General features: G+C 44.6%; 1 protein-coding gene across 6 annotated transcripts in view; it reads right to left on the bottom strand.

Moving 5' to 3' along the window:
- C12H19orf12 (chromosome 12 C19orf12 homolog) overlaps positions 1-16503 on the bottom strand; it is a 29059-nt gene extending 12556 nt beyond the window's left edge. For 5 of the 6 annotated variants that reach the window (XR_006285150.1, XR_006285149.1, XM_037877596.2 and 2 more), the window contains exons 1-2: positions 16349-16503; positions 1207-1383 (exon numbers count right to left, since the gene is read on the bottom strand). Coding sequence is in view for 3 of the 6 variants with exons in the window: in XM_037877596.2 (XP_037733524.1) it covers positions 1207-1366 (160 nt within the window). In the remaining 3 variants the exon portion in view is untranslated. The remainder of the gene's footprint in view (positions 1-1206; positions 1384-16348) is intronic. The other variant, XM_043526129.1, reaches the window with a different exon arrangement.
- Between the last annotated feature and the right edge of the window lie 4502 nt (positions 16504-21005).

Raw genomic sequence — 21005 nt, forward strand, 5'->3', positions numbered from 1 at the left:
AATGCACTTGTTGCAATGTCCCTAGCAGCTATGACAGGAAGACAGTCACTTAAACTGGGGTATATAGGACAATGCACCTTTTAGTTTTAAGGTAGCTGTCCCTTTTTTATTTATTTATTTATTTTAATTTATTTGTGGCTGTAACAGGTTGGTTTCATTTGATGATTTCTATAATTCCAGTTTTTTAAGTATTTGGACAGCTACATTCTTCTTAGTACTTCCTACTGGTCTCGATATTATAAATTTCTTACAACCATTTGGTTTTACCTATTTCTTACTGAAAAGTTTAGTAGCATCTTTGTAACAAGACTTTTTTCTGATAATTAATTAAGATGGGTGTTTGTAATGCTGGTAGCTTTACAGTTTCTCTTTGTATCTCCGGCTGTGCTGTTATATGTTTATTTTGTATTTCTACAATGCCCTTTTCTGGCATTAAAGCTAGTTTATGAATGAAGTCACTTGGGCCCCAATTATTCAAACACACGAGCAGATGTACAACTTTACTCATGTAAGTATTCCCATTGAGGTGTATGGGACTGCTCATGCGACTAAATGTACACGCGTGGCTCAAGTGTTTGAAGGATTAGGGCACAAGTGACATCAGTAGTAATCTAGCTTTAACGCCACAAAAGGTTATTAATAAAGGAGATATCTGGAATTTTCTCTTCTGTATCTCTCATTGCTACTAAGCTCAGGGCTTTAGTATCATTTTTGTTATACAGAGAAACGCTAATTGACAGGGAACATGGGACTCTGAAAAAACTAAATATATCCAGCATGATAACAAGCACACTACAAAATTTTAAATAAATAAAACCTTACTGTCAGGAGGATATTTTTATTAAGGAAGGATTCTCACGCCCCTTGATATGGTTAGACTAGGAAGATTTCCTCCCCCTCACTTTATACCCAAATTAAATACATTTCCTTAAGGGGTAAAATTGGGAATCTCCAACCCATTTTTCTCTATTTATCAAAGGTCTGTAGGAAATGATCTAACAGTTCCTTCACGGGGCTCCACATCAGCCATGAATTTAAGCCGAAGCACTCGGCATAGAGTATCTTTTCACTGTCAGAAAGTATTATGAAAACCTGCTTTACCATCTAGTTAAACCACATCACACATCAATTCTTTAATTCCTTAGTTCAACACCTCATCTTATTATGAGCCAAGCCATCTTTCCTTGTATGGTAGAGTGTATTTACCTACAGCTATTCCAGGTGGACCACCCATTAAGCCCCCGACAAATGCTGTTGCACCCGCTACTAGAGCTCCTCGTCCAGAATGCCTGACAGCAGCCTTCATCTTCCTCTCCTCAGAGATACGGCACAATAGGCGCATCACATCATTAACGTCGATCGGCATCTTGGCTAGTTAGGACCCTGAAAAGATATATTTTAAGGTCAAGTTTATAAAAAAGGATCAGCTCTTGGAATAACATTTCTTCTTCCAAAAGAAAACAGAGACCAAAAGTTTTGCAAATAGCAATGAAACAGGAATGCAGCAATGAAGAGCAAAAGAAACAGGTGACAGGCGTTGCATACTTCCAAACGTATTTGGTTTTGTGCAGATTTTTTAATCTGGTCACAATCACAGTAATGAAACATTTTTAAATGTTCTGCCTATTTGTATAGGGTGTTGTCTTGAGCCTTAAACAACTGTCATGTCCATTCAGTGTTGCCAACAGCTACATGTGAGAAAAGAAACAGGCAATGACTCGGTCTTACATCAAGTTATGATCAGAAGATTATAATTTACAGGCATCCTTAATTCTGGCATTTCCTAACTTTGCAACATTAATAGCATATTTTTCAATGAAGGTTTGTGTGTGCGTAATATACATTTAACAAGTCAATTTAACAAGTCAATTCCTTACTTTCTTGTAAAGACAGGCCCTGTAGATGTAGAAGTGGAAGTAAAGAGTGTCAGAGAGAAGTGAGATTTTTTTCACCTTAACTTTAAATTTGAAAGCCATTTCACAATGAAGATCCCTTTCTGTAACATTTACGAGGGCAATGAAAAATGTTCATATTATGCTAGTACATAAGAGCCCCAGTCAGGGGATTTGACCTTATTGAGCCAGGTGCCGTAAAAACAGAACAAAAACAACAAACAGTCACTGCCCCAAAGCATTTTACAATCTAGGTGTTGATTCACTGCAGCTGCCTCATCCAAGCCCACAAGTGAGGGAGTGTGTGAAAAGGAGCCCCCGGAGCTGCAGGAGGATACCGGAGGTGAAAGAGGTAGATGGGAGGGAGAGGGGAGGGATGTGATGTGGAAATGAAAGGGGGCTAGGAGGTAGGTGAGATATGAGGCCGAAATTAATTGATGTCAGGCCAGGAAGGTACAGAAATGACATGGGTTGGAGCATGTGCCTAATTTATCAACATGGGTGAGGGCCAAGGGCAGATGTAGGGCACAGGGTGCAATATAATTAACATTTGTAAGTTTTGGGAGGTAGCCACTGAGCCACCAGCAGCACTTTATGCAATTTTAGGCAAATGTAAAATCTACTGTTTACCACAAGATGCTACTGGGTATATATAAGGCAGGGGAAATACTTTAATATATATTTTTAAATATCACTGTTTCTCTATGTGTTCTTTGTGTCTAAATAAAGAAGTTTCCATGCACTACTGTATTACTGTATTCTATATATTGCTCAGATGCACTGTACTGACATACATTGCTTCTACATCTACATATATTCTTAATTGTGTTCTCAATGAGACTGTAGCATAGAGAAGTAGACTGAAGATTGAACTTTTCATCCTGGTGCAGTGATAAACAGTAAAAATAGTTTCTAGATGAGGAGCAACAGCTGGCAGCAGGGTAGATAAAAATTAATGATTTTATTTAAAACAGATTTTGATAAAATGCTTTGAGGAAAAAAACCTATCTAAAGATAGTTTTAATTAAGATACATTATAGCTCAAAGATCTCTCATCATGCAATAAAGATTATAAATTTTAATTCTATAGTATGAGAATATATTCATGTAATGTTTAAAAAAAAGTTTTGTAAATGAGTTCCAATAGTTCATGGATTAAGGACCCAATCTTATGAGGTTCTAAGGGCTTCTGTATAGATTATTTAGGTTAATCTTTATCTACCCAATGGGACTCAGTGCTCAGTCTAGAAGATACCATCAGAGATGCTTAGGTTTGCAGTTCTCAAACTGTGGATTTGCAACTCCAGAGATAACATGCTTGTTAACAGCAAAAATGTTTTTAAAGAAATAAAGAAATAATATATGGAGGTGAGCTATAACAGACCTCAACCCTATTGTCCATCTGTAAATTTGTGTACACAGAGTCAATCCCTTACCTCTCTCTAAAAGTGCAAAGTTTCAAAAAGTTCAATGAACAGACGATTGTGGGAGCGGAATAGATCTGGACAAGGAGAAGAAGTCTGGAGATAAAAGTGAGAAGGGAGGGACAGGCACTAGAAACAAAACTGGAACTGTTTGAGCAGCATATTCCAGAAGTCTTGAGATCTTTCTGAGTGTAGCCTTCATTGATTTGAGATCTACCATACCATTCTCTCACTAGAAGGGAAAACCTATAATGGCAGCAGGCCGTAAAAGAGACCCAGTTTGGGAATAAGAACCATTCAAGAAATATATGTTTGCTGATGATGTTTTAAAGAAAGTCACACCAGAAAACTGGTGGAAGTCACTTAAGCACTTGGACTCAGAGACTGTTGAAGCGGTAATCTCACTTTTAAACAGCTGTAGCTTCTTCTGCTGGTGTAGAAAGAAAATTTTCTTCCTTTGGACTAATTTATTCCAAATTGAGAAATCATTTGGGACCGGAAAAAGCAGAAACGCTTGTTTTTCTTTTCCAGATTATGAACAAACAGGAAAATGAAGGTGAAGACGACTGAGTTAGCTGCAGAAGCCAATGTTTTAAGTTTCTCATGTTGACCTGGCTGACAGTCAATTTAATTTTTGTTGCTTTTAAAAAAAAAAATCATTTAACTATTTCAGTTAAAAACTATTTTAACAAAAACAAACCTGATTTTAAACAACTTGAATGTTTAACTAAATTCAAAAATTCATATGCTTGTTTTGTTAAAATATTATATATCCAGAATACCTAACGTTGTTGTTTTAGTTAAATAAAACAGTTTAAATGTCTGTCTGGTGATGTTCTCCTCCTAATACAGCATGGCAAGAAAATCCTCCAAATATTAAGGATTAACCTGTTGAATTGAAGATAGTTTACCTCCGAGGGACTTTAAAGAGCTTTAAATTTACAGATGAACTCCATTTATCCAATCTAACTGGGACCAGGGCCAGATCAGATAATAAAATTTTTGGATAATCAGGAGAATTGGCAAAGAGCATTCTATCCCTTATTTTAAGATGGGGGGAGGAACGCGCCTTGGGCGACTAGTCCCGTGCAGCAGGGCTGACAGCCACAGCCCCAGCCCACCCAGGGCTGATAGTGGCTGGGGTTCCAGATGTCAGCTAGTGGTTCAGTAAATATGGAGAGATGGATAAATGGGGTTCTACCATATATATCAATAAAACATTGTGTTCAACTGATACATATATATAGCGGCTAGAGAAACTAAAGTTCAACATTTCATTTTAATCAAGGAAAATTTTTTTTTTTTTTTTAAATCGGAGTATTTTGGTTTTTTTAAGTTTGGAAAACTAGGATCCCTGGATATTACTAAGAGCAGCCACAAACCAGTTCCTCAGCTAGGTGTCAATAAAATCAAATAGACCATCATCTGATTAAATGGCCATTCTTTGGCAGGAGAAAGGGTGAGAAAGAAATTTATATCTTGGCACAGAAACAGCTGGAGGTTCCCATCCCCACAGACTTTCTGTCTCCTGAACCCCAGCTGGAGATGATCCTCAAGGAAGAGGAAAAGATAAAAAAATGGGGGACGCCCCAAATGATCTCTCCCTTCATCTCTACTAACAACATCGAGAACACCTGAATATAGGAAATAGCCTTGGACCGGGAATAGAGATCCTGACTGAAAGGAGTTCAGCCTTCTGAGAGACATGTGGTGTTTTGAATTCCCTTAAGTTAGGTATTAGTTGCATTTTACCTTTTATTTACTTGTACCTAATTATAACTTTTGTGCCTCATTACTTGTAGTCACTTGCAATCTATCCTTCTGTAGTTGATAAATTTGTTTTATTGCTGTATCAACCAGTGTGCTTGGATTGAAGTGTTTGGGGAAACTTCAGCTGGGGTAACAGGATTTGTGCACATCGTTTTCTATTAATAAAATGACGGACTTCACATGAGCTTGTGTAGCTCAGGAGAGGGCTGGGCAGTACAAGATGCACATTTCTGAGGAAAAGTCTGGACATGGGAATTTGCTGGTCTTGCTCTGCAGTGTAATTCAAGAGCGGCTGGCTAAAGCACTCATACAACGTAGCTAGGGCCCTACCAAATTCATGGTCCATTTTGGTCAATTTCATGGTCATAGGATTTTAAAAATCAGAAATTTCATTATTTCAGCTACTTAAATCTGAAATTTCACAGTGTTGTAACTGTAGGGGTCCTGATCCAAAAAGGAGTTGGGGAGTGGGCGGGAAGGCCGGGGAAGTCGCAAGGTTATTGTAGGGGGGTTTGTGGTACTGCTACCTTTACTTCTGCGCTGCTGCCTTCAGAGCTAGCCAGTTGGGAAGCAGCAGCTGCTGGCCAGGAGCCCAGCTCTGAAGGCAGAGCCGCCACCAGCAGAAGCAAGGATGGCATGGTATGGTATTACCACACTTACTTCTGCACTGCTCCCTGCAGAATCGGGCCCTCAGTCAGCGGCTGCCACTGTCTGGCTGCCCAGCTCTGAAGGCAGCAGCGCAGAAGGGTGGCATGGTATGGTATTGCCACCATTTTGAGCTGCTGCTAGTGGGGCGTTGCCTTCAGAGCTGGGTGCCCAGCCAACAGCCGCTGCTCTGTGGCTGCTCAGCTCTGAAGACAGCACCGAAGTAAGGGTGACAATACCATGACCCCCCTAAAATAACCTTGTCACCTCCCTGCAACTCCCTTTTGGCTCAGGACCCCAATTAGAGAAACGCTGGTCTCCCTCCGTGAAGTCTGTATAGGATAGCGTAAAGGCACACAAAAGACCAGATTTCACGGGAGGAGACCAGATTTCACGGGAGGAGACCAGATTTCACAGTCTGCAACACATTTTTCATGGCTGTGAATGTGGCAGGGTCCAAGTATAGCTGGAAGTAATCTGCATGGAGGCTGTGCGTGGGCAGACCAGGAGTAGTTGCTCTCACAGCGAAGCAGTGTAAAAGATGCCCCAGGTTGGAGAATTGAGGGGGACCCAGCTGTTCAACAGTCCAGCTGGTACCCTGGGTATGTCACACATACTAGCTAAACACCTCTCCCACCATCATCTGGAGTTCTCAAAAAGAGCTACATTCAATGTTGACCAAGTGGGGAAGCTTGTTAGTGAAGAGAGAACTTTTCCAGGAGCTGGATCTGAGCTATGGAGATCACTCCCACAAAAGATCAGAATGACCACAAGCCTCCACAATTTTGCAGCCAAATGCAAAACTAACTTCTTCAAATTAGCATTCCCTCAACGATTTCTTCTCACAGGCCCACAACCAACTCACGTAAGCAAGCAAAGAGAAACTCTATAAACTAATCAAGCTATTTCTCCTCCAGGTTGTGAAGGGGAAAAAAGGAGAGCATTATTGTTATTTCTCTTTTTAATTATGTGTTAGGCACTCTAATACCACAGTGATAGAGGTCATGCAAGTATCTAAATAGATAAATCAGGCCCTAGTTTAGCAATATTGGCTTGAGGTCCATTGTTACCATGTCTTTTTATTCCAGGAAATATTAACGGTGGAAGAAAGCTCCAGTGGTTCCTAACAGAACACCAAAGGTTTAAAAGGTTGGGTATTGCCAGGCAAGCATTCCCAGCATACATTTCAAGCACAATTTGAGAAATTTGTCTTTGAAAATTGGACTGAGTCTCCAGGGTAATATACAGAATTGACTAATCTAATTAGAAATACAAGACCTGACCACCTCCTCACCCCGGCAAGTGACCCAATAATATACACCAGCCACTTAAATCAGACAGTAGTTCACCTGAGAATATGACTTATATAGGTGTCTGTCTGTCAGTCAGTCAACAGGCCGACTTTCTTAAACTGTTCCTTAAACCAAATAAATTAAAATAAGACCGACTGTGCTAGGTCAGCGCCTGCAATTTGTAAAGTGAACTGTGACATCCTTTAGACCACACAGGCAAGTAAACACTAAAAGCAATGTTATCTCACAATGGTATCACACCTCAAGCAGTACAGATGACGGCGCACAGTTCTAAGGTTTCTCTGATGGAAGGAAAAAGAAGCTCCAACACTCAGGTCCAAGCAAAGAGGAGATTAAGGGTGCAGAGAAAGACTGCTCTCACAGAACCAGAAAAATTGTACGACAATAATGAAAACTCTGATAGACTTCAAATATGGCAGTACTATCAGGCATGGCTATGATAAAGACTGAGTAAAAAATATTAGCGTTAGCACAGTGACAGCAGAGGTCAGATCTCAAGGTCTGAAGCAGAAAAGAAATATGGAATTCAAGCAAATCTAGACATTCTTTTTCACAGTGAAACTTGGGAGCTCTTTGGTCCCTTCCACAGTAAGACTGTAATTATAAAGGATTTTAATACTTGTTTTCTCTCTTTTAGGGCTTGACTGAGCAAGGTGCTCAGCACAATGGCCCCAATCCAGAAAAATGCTAAAGCTTGTGCTTATTGTTAAGCATTAGTGGCCCCAAGGAAATCCTTGAAGGCACTATGAAAAAAGCACTTATTTCTGCTCTGTCAAACTACTTACCAGATTAGTTTGTGAGTATATTGCACCATCTACCCTATTCACAAATCTGATGGAGTTCAGGATTTATTTGGCAAGACTCAGACATGTAAGAGCTGTGGACCTATTAAAACATATATGCTATTACATATACACACTTGTAGAATGCCACATATATTTAGTATTAGTATTTGACAGTAGAGCATGTACACCTTGATAGGTGGCCACATCTTCAGAAGTCATTTAGATTGTTGATTTCTTTTTTCTTTGTTACTCTGTTGGAGAATTAGGGTGCTGAAGCAGAAGACGCTGTTTCCAGCAAATGTATTTGTTATCCATAAGGCTAAGTTTTTGTCACAGATATTTTTAGTAAAAGTCACAGATAGGTCACGGGCAATATTCATGGAAGCCGTGACCTGACCGTGACTTTTACTAAAAATACCCAAGACAAAATGGGTAGGCTGGGCAGCTGGGGGGGGGGGGGGGGGCGGGGGAAGAGGGCGCACTGGGAGCTCCAGGGTCCCCCGCTGTGGCTGGGAGCTGCTGGGGTCCTCCTGCCACCAACAGCAGCCAGGAGCTCCAGCAGTCCCCCTTGCTGCCTGTGATGGCAGGGATCCCCCCTGCCATCAGCAGGTGCTGGGAGCAGTGGGGGTCCCTCTTGCCACCCGTGGTGGCTGGCAGCTCTGTGGATCCCCCTGCTGCTCATGGCTGTGGGGAGCAGCAGAGATTTCCCCCTGCTGTGGGATCACCCCCGGCGCTTGCAGCGGCAGGGAGCAGTGGGGATTCCCCCTGCAGCAGGGTCCACCCGCAGTAGTGGGGGTCCCGCTTTCCACCAGTGGGGGCAGGGAGAATTCCCTGTGCCATCAGGTCCACTCTGCCGCCTGTGGTGGCTAGGAGCAGTGGGTTTCCCCTGCCTCCCATGGTGGCCAGAAGCAGTGGGGGAGCTGCAGGGCTCCCCCATGCCACCTGCGGTGGCCGGGAGCTGCCTCTGCAGGCGGCAAGGGACCCTGCAGCTCCCAGGGGGCACTGGCTGAAGTCATGGAGGTCTTTGGAAGTCACAGATTCCGTGACCTCTGTGACTAAATCACAGCCTTATCCATACACTGCAGAGTGGAAAAAATACTAGACCTTTTACTTCAGCAGTACATGGGCACATATGCAAACTGGATGGCTCAGGTATCACAAACTGGATAAACCAAGTCAAAAGGAAAACAGCGCAATAAGGACCAGCAATTACCACTATCTAATGGTGTTTCAATGGCCAATGTGAAGTGAATTGGTGGCTTCAGTCTGGTGCCCAGACATGATGATAAACATCACAGAAGGCAAAGGCTAAATGGGCTGCCCACTTGCACCTCCAAGAATCAACTGCGCTTTTTTTTTTTTTTTTTTAAAAGTATTATTTCAGTTTCTTCTCCTTTAAAATTTTTTGGCAATTTCACTTAAAATGTTAAGAAAATGCTACTGTGTTGTAGATCTCAGTCAGCTACATCAGTAGACAAATGATAAGAAAGTAGACAGAGCAAATCTGCTGCTCTGTGTATGTGTTACACAAAATAGGAAGAATTCTAAATGACTCCAAGCTAGAGAATTTGATTTTAACCCTTCAACCATCTCAAAAAAAAAAAAAAAAATCCAATAGCCTGTATATGTTGAGCTTTAAATGTATGTAAAATCTGGGTCATGAAATACATGGCAGTTGCCTTAGGAGTAATCTCTGGGAATGAAGAGCAATGAAAAATTACAGACATAATAACCAGAGCCACAGCTGTTGATCCCATTTAAGTTCTACTTTTTAACTAACATTAATTCAACAGAAGTAGCGAGCTGCTTTTGCAGGTTAGGTAATACAAAAAAAGCACGCTCATTAAAGCCAAGGCAGACAGCTCACACACAAATGAAGTTATGCTTTTAAAAACAAACAAACAAGCTTTTTTGTTAAACACCAAATGTGTGGTCCTGAATATTAAACTCTAATGAAGCCTCAAAATCAGGTTGTTAAATTACACAACATTATTCGCTAAGAGGTTTTAAGCCACTTCTACAACAAGATACCCAATTCAAATACACCTCTACCCTGACAGAATGCTGTCCTTGGGAGCCAAAAAAATCTTACCACGTTATAGGTGAAACCGCGTTATATCGAAACTTGCTTTGATCCACCACACGCACGCAGCCCCGCCCCCCAGAGCGCTGCTTTACCGTGTTATATTGGGTTGCGTTATATCGGGGTAGAGGTGTATTTCCATTACACAGCCAAAACGATGCCCTGAAAGAGGCAGGTAGGACTGCCAGATAATTCTTCCAAGGACACTGTCGATACCATAATAATATGGCACTTTATTATAAAAATGCACTGATAGATCCTGGAAGTTCTGAAAGGTCTACACCTAAAATGGCTAAGAATCACCTCAACTGGTTATCTCATCCAAAAACCTTTACAAGTGAAATTTACTGTATTTCAATAGACAAAGTTATTCATGTGAAGACACATTTCAATAATTATGCCCCTATTACTTCTCTTCTGGCAATATTCTTTATTATTATGGACACCTGATGAAAATAGGAAGGTACTAATTCTGAAAATGTCGTATGTGAAGATATCAACAATGGGGTTTAAGTACACATGTAGCATATTGAGAGTCACAAGCCTTCCCTATTCCACACACCAGTTCCCTTCCCAGGCTCACCTGTCCTGCCAAGTTAGATGTGAATTCTAGTAACTGAAACTAACTCTGCCACCTCATCCGTACTATGCTAGATCCCCACACCTGAGACTCTCAGTCCCTGGTCAGTGAGCACGTGTGGAGTGATTCAGGAACAAGATTCACAGAACTGCTTACTTACCAGTTTTCAAAAGTGGATTATGTAACAGCTAATCAGTACCTGCATTGTAATTCAAACATTATTTTAAAAATAGTCAAGAAAAGCCATCCAGTTAAAATATTAACACTTCTGCAAACAGCATGTCTGCAGCAGGCTGGATTGCTTTAAATCAAAGTGATTTAAACTACTGATTTTAATCGTGATTTACATCAACAAACAGGAAACCTTGATTTACATAAGTGATTTTAATCTTGTGTTGCATGTGTACTCTCCAGTTATTTTCCTAAAGAGAGGTTAATTCTCATTCATTGGTAACCATTAAAACATGTTGATTTGCAAACAAATACCCTGTCACAGTAAATTTGGTACTTCCTTTTGGTAATCTACAGGGCCAGCTCTAGGTTTTTTGCCGCACCAAGCAAAAACATCTGGGGCTGCCCCCCACCCCAGGGCTCCCCCACTTCTCCCCTGTTGCCCCAACCCTGGGCTCTTCCCCCCTCCCCCCCCCCGCACCCCCTGCCGCTCCAGCTCTGGGTTCCTCCTCTTCCCCCCCTCCCCGCACCTCCCTGCCACCCCATCCCTGGGTGCTCTCACCCCCCCCCACACCCCCTACCGCCCCAGCCCTGGGCTCTCACCCCCCGCCACACACACACCCACACCCCCTACCGCCCCAGCCCTCGGCTCTCACCCCCCGCCACACACACACCCGCACCCCCTACCGCCCCAGCCCTGGGCTCTCACCCCCCCCCCGCTGCCCAGCCCTGGGTCACTGGTAATTCTCTCCTGGGGGGGGGGGGGTGTCATCAGCATTCCACTCATGACACTAGCAGGGCGGAGGCTGCATCCACCCGACTCCTTCCCGGAGCCCAGGGGGGCCCTGACTCCGCCCGCTCCCCCCTCGCCTCCAGCCAGTCCGGCGCTGGCAGGGTAGGGGTAAGCAGCGGGGCTCCCGGGCCGCGCCTCAGCCCAGGGTCCCTTCAGCCAGGGGTCCTGCCTCCAGGACCAGCCAGGAATCAGGAGGGCAGAGCCGGGGGGACCGCCAAGGCAGGGGGCTGAGGAGCTGCGGCAGGGCAGCCCCAGAGGGAGCGGCCGGTTGTGAGCAGAGCCCCAGCGAGCGGGATGCGGGCCCCACATGGCAGTGTTATACCAATAAAATAAAAACCAGCAAGATCTTATTAAAGGGGAAAAGGCAAAATACCACATTTATTGTGAATACAGAAAGAATCATAGTAAGCAGTTACTTATAGCTATAACATTCCATTCAATCTCATATTTATTCACACATTCATTCATTCATACACACACACAGGTTCTGCAAGGTTGTTATCATAGTTACCAGCCTAGAAGTTGCTCGTGACAGAGTACTGGCCAGGTAGCCTGTACACGAGAGTGGAGCCGAGTCCGGGTCAGATGCACATCTGATGCTCCTGGAAGTTGGTTTGCAGAATCAGACCCCAAAGTTCTCACTTTCCAGAGTCCATTTTTATAGGAATTTCTTCCTATGCCAGTCTATGGGAATTGCTTCATCATGCTGTTGCTGAATCAATCAGCAGATAGCACATTCCTGACGGCTCCGTGCTGCCAGATGTTATCTTGTTCTTTGGCTCTCCCATTCTTGAGGCTGTTGGGTGGATTCCAGTCTGCCCTCCGGGGGTCCTCTGGTTATTTCCACTTGATGCCTTCTTCAGCCAATGGACACTGGATTCTTAGGCTGGCACCTCCCTGATCATTCAGTTATTATCTACACCAAGCATCCATCCACATACATCCTCTGTCTCTATTTTAATCACAATTGTTAATACAACAAAAGGGCGGGGAGTCTCTAGGTGCTGTTTCTGTTGTTACAGAGTATTGCTTTGAGTCTCTCTCTGTGTGAATTGCTTTGAGAACAGACTCTGTCTTAGAATGTACTAACGCAATTAGCAGCTTGCAAGTTTCACACGTAGATGGAGAAAAACAGTACCAAAAACCAAGAGACCTCTTAATTAGAAATACCCTGGAATTTAAACTATGGGGAATCAAACTCATTTGTGATTTTAATACAGAACTTCTTTAATATGATCCAACAGCAGCACCTCGGGCACTGGTCCCCTCGATGGCCCCGCTGCTGCTGCTCCTCGCCACCCTGCGGCACTTGCAGGCAGCTCCTGCGTGCACCCCACGGGGCGGCCCCCAGCCAGACTGTCCCGTGCTCCACGTGTCGGAGCCTGCTGGCGGCATGAACCACAGCGGCCCCAGGACGCCCCCCCCCGCGCTGCTGCTGGACCCCAGTCCCGGGGCCAGCTTTGGCCACCCGCTGCAGCTCTTCCACCTGGACTTCGGCGGCAGACAGCGTCCAGCCCTGATCCCCCTCCCAGAACCAGCACCTTGTACCCCCTCCTGCACCCCAACACTCTGCCCCAGCCCAGAGCCCCCTCCTACACCACAACCCCCTTCCCCAGGCTCAGCCCAGAGACCCCTCCCACACTGCAAACCTCTTGGCCCCAGCCCAGAGCCTGCACCCCCTCCCGAACCCCAACCCCCCGCCCCAGCCCAGTGAAAGCGAGTGAGCATGGGGGAGGGGGTGTGTGTGGCGTGAGTGGGGGGTAGTGGGGGAAGAAGGTGCAGGGCCTCGGGGAAGGGATGGGGTAGATCCTGGGTTACCCTTAGATTAAAAAAGTGATCCTGGGCTTAAAAAGGTTGGAGACCACTGCTGTAAGGTGATATTAAAAGTTGGACTGAGACTCTCTGGACAATTGCGGCAGATTTCTGTCAAGTCAATAAATAGTAGAAAGCATATATAAGGATCTATGGTTATCTTCAAATTGTATTTTGATTGCAGTAAAGAATAAAAACTAAAGGCAGGCAGGGGAACTCAACAGCTCTCCCCATTAGATCAGCTCTAATTTCTGTATATCCCTTTTCTGCATTTCCAATATACAGACATTTTAATTTCATAATCTACCAATAAAATGGCAGTTATTACAGAAGCTTTTGAGACATCTCCCCTAGTAACTGAGTAGATGTTTGGCCTGGTTGTTACACAACCACCACATGATCCCAGAGACTAGACTGTTAGCCAGTGACTCAGCAGTCCACATATCCTCTGTGGTTATGTGGGAGCAGAAGTTCACAAACTGCTGTAGCAGAAACTGCCAATAAAAGAATCCAAGAAGTAAAAACATACCTATCTACAAAAGGAGGATCTTCCTCTCTAGAACCCATGGGTACATTCTGCTGCCTTGAGTGGGACTTGTGCGCCTAAAATTCCTAACTCATTTACTGTAACTTAGAGACCCCTTGGCAAAGAGTCCCTGTTCTTTGCAAATAACTCTCACCTCAGACCACATACGCTCATTGCATCAAACATACCACACAGGATATTTATCCATGAAGAGTAGCATGTAAAATACTTACAAACAGCTTGTAGATATTCATCAAGGTTCAGAATCATTGCAAGATGAATGTACAGGTAACATTTAAAGTATAGTGCATTTATTCTGAAAGTATGCTTTATGGTCTTGGACTAGAAGGGCTTGTCTCCACTGGAAATTGACAACGCTGCAACTTTCTCGCTCAGGGGTGTGAAAAACAAGTTTCAGCGCTGTAAAGGACCAGTGTAAACAGTGCACCAGCGCTGGGAGCCATGTTCCCAGCGCTGGTAGCTATGCGTCTCGTTGAGGTGGTTTTTCTAGAGCACTGGGAGAGTTCTCTTCCAGCGCTGCGCCACGGCCACACAAGCCATGTTAAAGCCTGAAATTAGTCACCAGTATCTGGATGACTCATTCAGGCAAGAGAGAGAGGTCATCCTTCCCTGATCAACCAGTGACGTAATGAAAGGTTCTAATGCCTCCCCTTGCCACATACCAGAATAGTCAACGGAAAACCAGCAGAGACAACTAAAAACAATCAAATCCATTTGGAGGTGAAAAGAAAAATTATAGCAGGCAGGAGACTGCCTAAAAACAAAAGAAAAAAACAAACCACCAAAAAAGCTCACCTGTTCTAGAGAACGTTAGACTTTCCTTGCTGCAACACATCAGAACAACATCCATTAAGTCCTGCATCCTCACCTCCCCACCACACCAACGGTCCATATAGTCCAGCAGGAGTGCTTTCTAGTAGTTAGGGCAGCAGCTCCGGAGCCAAAACACATGGTTCCATTCCACATTCTACCACTGTTGAGCTGACACCTTGGTAAAGTTACATCACTTATTTGTGCCCCAGTTTCATAATCTGCAAGATGGGGATGGAAACTTTTGTCCAGTCCACCCTCACTTTTTCTGAGGTTTGAGTAATATCTTGCACATGCATAAACTATGAAACCACATGATCATAATGTAAATCTCATCCTCCTTATCCACATGTTCCCTTCTCATGTTGTGTCTAAAATTCTGACTCTAAGCTATTTGTGGTCAGGGAATACATCTTCTTGTGTCTTCTGGATGCTATAAACCTAAAACAACTTGCAACCTTTGACCAGCCAAAATGACGGCTATCTGTTTACAAACCTTGTGGGTGAAATGGCAAACGAAAACATCTCTAAGGACCCAACAAGCAACACTCTTGAACAGCCAAGGAACACAAAGCTGCACTTATACATCAAAGAAGTTCTCTTTAATAGTCAGTCTAAGGTTTTAAGTGTGTTTGGAATGTGATCTTTAATACTTTCTTGGGGCTTGACAAAATGTTAATAAATAATCTCATTTCAAATAACTACACCCACAAAAATTAGCTTTTGGTTTTATCTATTTGAGAAGGGCATTTTCATGCCTAGGATGAAAAAAATCCAACACAAACATTACAGCTCACCAGCCCCTGGGAATGTCTAACAGGGAAATCTCCCTCATCAGGTGAAAAGAAAAAAACTCCCCACGCCCAAGCCTTTGGAGCGGTGATCGAGGCCAGACACACCCTGTTCTACACCAGCCACGAAGTAACGGGGAAGCGCCGGGCCCCAGAGGCTGCTAAAGCCGATCCGGCCGGGCTGGTTCTTGGAGTCCGGGGTTGCCCAAGGGCTGTGGCCCCCCGTACCAGGCGCTCCCTAGGGCGGTGGCGCGCACACACACATCTGGCCGGCGGTGACAGCAGTTCACACCCCGAAACGTGGGGTCGCCGCCCGCCCGCCGCAATGTGCGCGCAAGCGACCTGCCCGGCCGGGGGGCGGCGGAGGCTCCGGCAGGCCCGAGCGCGGCTGAGCAGGGCTCTGGGGCCACGGCACGGGAGGGAGGCGGAGCGCACCCTGCCCCAGCGGGCCGGAGCCCTTCGCTGTGCTCGGCGGCACGTCAGCTGGGACCTACCGCTCCCCCCGCATCCGGCCCCCGAGCGGAGGTCGCCCGCAGACACGCGCAAACCGCAGCCCCCAGCGCAGGGCGCTTCCTCCCCCTCCCCCCGGCAGCTCCGGGCCCCCTCCGTGCCGCCCAGCCCCGCAGCCCCGGGCCCCCTCCGTGCCGCCCAGCCCCGCAGCCCCGGGCCCCCTCCGTGCCGCCCAGCCCCGGGCCCTCTCCGTGCCGCCCAGCCCTGTAGCCCCGGGCCCCCTCCGTGCCGCCCAGCCCCGCAGCCCCGGGCCCCCTCCGTGCCGCCCAGCCCCGGGCCCTCTCCGTGCCGCCCAGCCCTGTAGCCCCGGGCCCCCTCCGTGCCGCCCAGCCCCGCAGCCCCGGGCCCCCTCCGTGCCGCCCAGCCCTGTAGCCCCGGGCCCCCTCCGTGCCGCCCAGCCCCCGGCTCCCCTGGCTGCCTACCTCGGCCCGCTGGGGCGCAGAGCCACGGACGCGGAAGGGCCCGGGAGGTTCCAGGCGCAGGAGCAGCCACATGCGAGCGGCGCCACCACTGGGAGCCGGCCGGCGCGGGGCCGAGGGGAAACACGTGGGCGGGGGTGTTGATAGGTTGTGTCTCGTCCCCGCCCAAGCGCCCTAGATTGCTACAGAGGCCGCGCGGGTGGGCGGGGCTGGCCCCCTCCTGCCCTTGAAGGGGCTGGGAAAGTAGTTCAGGCAAGGGTGCCTTCTGCTCCCCCACAGATGCTGGAAGGAGGGGTGCTACCCCATCTCCTGGCTTGAAGTAGTTTCCATTATACAAAGGGTTTGACCAGTTTGGTTCAATGGCTCTCAGCCCCCCTTCCTCGCCCCTTGCGTCCAGGCACAGAGGCCCCAGCAGCAGGACCCTCAGGCTGTCATCCTTCGCATTACTGTGTATTGCCCCAGCGCCCTGGGGAATGCAGGGATTTGCAAAGCTTGGGCTCAGACAGGTGCCCAGCCCCAGGGAGGAACCCCCCCCAGTTGTTGCCTGCTCAGCCTTCAGAGACTAAATACCCCGCCCGAAGCACTCCAGGAGCAGGCCCCGGCTACTGGAAAACATTTTTTTCAGCCTGTATGAATCACTGTGTGGCTATAGCACCTGAGGGGGCAGGTGTTGATAGTGTGCGCACATTGTTGGCATCCTTTAATCTACTAATCCAGATGTGGGAATTACAGCCTATGGTGTAGATGGTTTGCAATGTCTCATGTGACTGAATAGTCCAATCTGAGATTGGCATGATCTTTGGCTCTTTTCTCTGCAAGCTGTAGGAACCAGCTCCTGTCATGGACTTTGATACCCCGATGGCAACACTTGTTATGATCACTTGCCAAGATTTCCCATTGGTCAGGATCAATACCAAATTCCTTTATATCTCACTTACATGTGTCTTTATAATGAAGTTTGGGATATCCTGTTCTTATTCCCTCTGATAGCTCCCTGTATAGCATGTCCTTGGGTATGCGTCCGTCTTCCAACCTACTCAGATGACCCAGCCAGCACAGTTGTCTTCGCTTGAGCAGGGCTTTCACAGTTGGTAAATTTGCCCTTTGAAGAACCTCTGCGTTGGTGACTTTATCTTTGCCGGTATAAACAATGTAGGGGGAAACTATTTAACCTTTTCTCCTGATGAGCATAAATTGTCCATGTTTCCCTGCCATAGATGAGAGTGCTGAGGATGCAAGCTTGGTACACTAGCATTTTGGTCTTGATGGTCAGCTTTGAGTTGTTCCATGCTCTTTTAGTTAGTCTGCAAAAGGTGGTGGTGGCAGCGTTTCCAATGCGAACATTTAGTTTTCCATCTAGTAAGAGGTTGGTGGTCACTGTAGAATGTAAATAGCTGAACTTTTGGACTACTTCTAGGTGGTTTGCATTTAGGGTAAATGAAGGATCTTGTGGAACTCCTTGTCCTAATACAACCATTTTCTTGATGTTAATGGTGAGAGCAAATGCCTGACAAGCAGTTGAAAGGCAGTCCGTCCATGAGTTCTTGTAGTAGATCTTCATCATGGGCTATGAGGGCAGCAGCAGCAGCGAATAGAAGTTCCCTGATTAGTGCCTTTTTGACTTAAGTCATGACAGTTTGAAGAGTTTCTGATCTGATCTAGTGTGAAGATACACTCCATCTTTCATGTCCTTAAATGCACAGTTCCAGAGTACTCAGAAGAAGATTCCAAAGAGTGTAGGGGCAAGAACACATCCTTGCTTCACTCCGCTTTTCATCTTAAACCCATCTGAAATGGACCTGTCAAACTGGACAGTTGCTCTCATGTTGTTGTGGAATGAACATTTAAGACTTAACAGGGTTGGTGGGCATCCTGTCTTTTCTAATATTGCAAATCAAGGTGAATAAAAATCAATGAATTAAAAAAAAAAAATAAAAATCGGATTTTTTTATTTAAATCTGATTTTTTTGATAAAATGCTTTTTGAGGAAAAAACCTATCTGAAGATAGTTTTAATTAAGATGCATTATAACTTAAAGATCTCTCATCATGGAATAAAGATTATAAATTTTAATTCTATAGTATGAGAATATATTCAAGTAATGTTTAAAAAAAGTTTTGTAAATGAGTTCCAATAGTTCATGGATTAAGGACCCAATCTTATGAGGTTCTAGGGGCTTTTGTATAGATTATTTAGGTTAATCTTTATCTACCCAATGGGACTCAGTGCTCAGTCTAGAAGATACCATCAGAGATGCTTAGGTTTGCAGTTCTCAAACTGTGGATTTGCAACTCCAGAGATAACATGCTTGTTAACAGCAAAAATGTTTTTAAAGAAATAAAGAAATAATATATGGAGGTGAGCTATAACAGACCTCAACCCTATTGTCCATCTGTAAATTTGTGTACACAGAGTCAATCCCTTACCTCTCTCTAAAAGTGCAAAGTTTCAAAAAGTTCAATGAACAGACGATTGTGGGAGCGGAATAGATCTGGACAAGGAGAAGAAGTCTGGAGATAAAAGTGAGAAGGGAGGGACAGGCACTAGAAACAAAACTGGAACTGTTTGAGCAGCATATTCCAGAAGTCTTGAGATCTTTCTGAGTGTAGCCTTCATTGATTTGAGATCTACCATACCATTCTCTCACTAGAAGGGAAAACCTATAATGGCAGCAGGCCGTAAAAGAGACCCAGTTTGGGAATAAGAACCATTCAAGAAATATATGTTTGCTGATGATGTTTTAAAGAAAGTCACACCAGCAAACTGGTGGAAGTCACTTAAGCACTTGGACTCAGAGACTGTTGAAGTGGTAATCTCACTTTTAAACAGCTGTAGCTTCTTCTGCTGGTGTAGAAAGAAAATTTTCTTCCTTTGGACTAATTTGTTCCAAATTGAGAAATCATTTGGGACCGGAAAAGCAGAAACGCTTGTTTTTCTTTTCCAGATTATGAACAAACAGGAAAATGAAGGTGAAGACGACTGAGTTAGCTGCAGAAGCCAATGTTTTAAGTTTCTCATGTTGACCTGGCTGACAGTCAATTTAATTTTTGTTGCTTTTAAAAAAAAATTCATTTAACTATTTCAGTTAAAAACTATTTTAACAAAAACAAACCTGATTTTAAAAAACTTGAATGTTTAACTAAATTCAAAAATTCATATGCTTGTTTTGTTAAAATATTATATATCCAGAATACCTAACGTTGTTGTTTTAGTTAAATAAAACAGTTTAAATGTCTGTCTGGTGATGTTCTCCTCCTAATACAGCATGGCAAGAAAATCCTCCAAATATTAAGGATTAACCTGTTGAACTGAAGATAGTTTACCTCTGAGTGACTTCATAAATATCTGCTTCAATTACCTTTTGGTAAATGAAATAATCAATCATTCATTTTCTGATATAGCTGTAAAACAAATCTGAAAAGTTTTCAAATTAAATCACTTTAAAAGTGTATCGTGTGTACTTTCTAAAAATGAAACCTACATCTATCTCTGAGTTGTGAAGAATATATATTAAGATTATAAAAACTAACAAGAATGCACTTTTATGTAGAAATCCATGATTAAATCAAGTCTTCCTGACTAGTGATTTAAATCAAATCCACCCTGTTGCAAATAGACCTGCTTGGCTGGCTGTGTGCACATGTAACACTGGGATCGAACCTGGGACCTCTGAAGCTTAATATATGAGCCTCTACTGTATGAGCTAAGAGCTACCTGGCACTTAGCTAAAGCTGTAGTAGACTTATTAATCTTTAGATGGTCCAAACAGTGGAGTAACACTAAATGTGAGCACTAATGATCTGAATTCTTTACAGCTGAATATAGCACTATTTTTCTATAAAAGGAGATATGCAAAGCCAGAAGTAACATACTCTGTTTACACTCCTATGCAAAGAAAAGGTCACTAGCCTAATCAAATGTTATCTCTCTGGTATTTTAAAGGTCTCGATTCTGCAAACACTTGGGGCTTGTCTACATGGGAGGTTTAAATTGCACTAACTTTACCCAGTACATACTCAAATGACCTTCATATACACATGACACTCTTTCAAAGCACTCTAATTGACCAAGTAATATGTATTCCACAATCCAGATTGAAAGCGGATTAAGTTAATTGTGGATGAGTTAGTGTGGGCTAATGTTCATGTACCCAAATGCTCATTTGCACTAGGGTGGCAGTTCGCCAACTGCTATCCCACTCTGCTTTGCATGTCATCAGGATCAGCCGGTTTATCTGAGTACTCTCCACTCTTCTGAGGTCATGTTACCCAGATGTCACCTTCCCAGTTCAAATGCTGGCCAGAAGCCAGGACCGGTCCATTTGCTCCTGGATTCACATACCTCAACATTTGAGTAGGGTATTACTACTATTCTACAATCTATACTACTGTACAATGCCATGTGCAGCATCATGGAGCTGTGCAGAAATCACTGAGTTTCTCACCATCTGGGGAGAAGCAAGGGTGCAGAAAGCCCTTACCAAAAATCACCAGAATAAAGCAGTGTGTATGGACATCTCTAGAAAGATGGCAGAAAAGGGTTCCAGCAGGGACCCTTCTCAATGCTGCAACAACAAAGAACTCAAAAGCCTACACAACAAAACCCAGGACGAGAGACCTCTGGTAATGCTCACAGGATTACAAGGAGCTGGACTGAGTGG

The sequence above is a fragment of the Chelonia mydas genome, chromosome 12 (genome assembly GCF_015237465.2).
Source record: "Chelonia mydas isolate rCheMyd1 chromosome 12, rCheMyd1.pri.v2, whole genome shotgun sequence".
Classification (NCBI taxonomy): Eukaryota; Metazoa; Chordata; order Testudines; family Cheloniidae; genus Chelonia; species Chelonia mydas.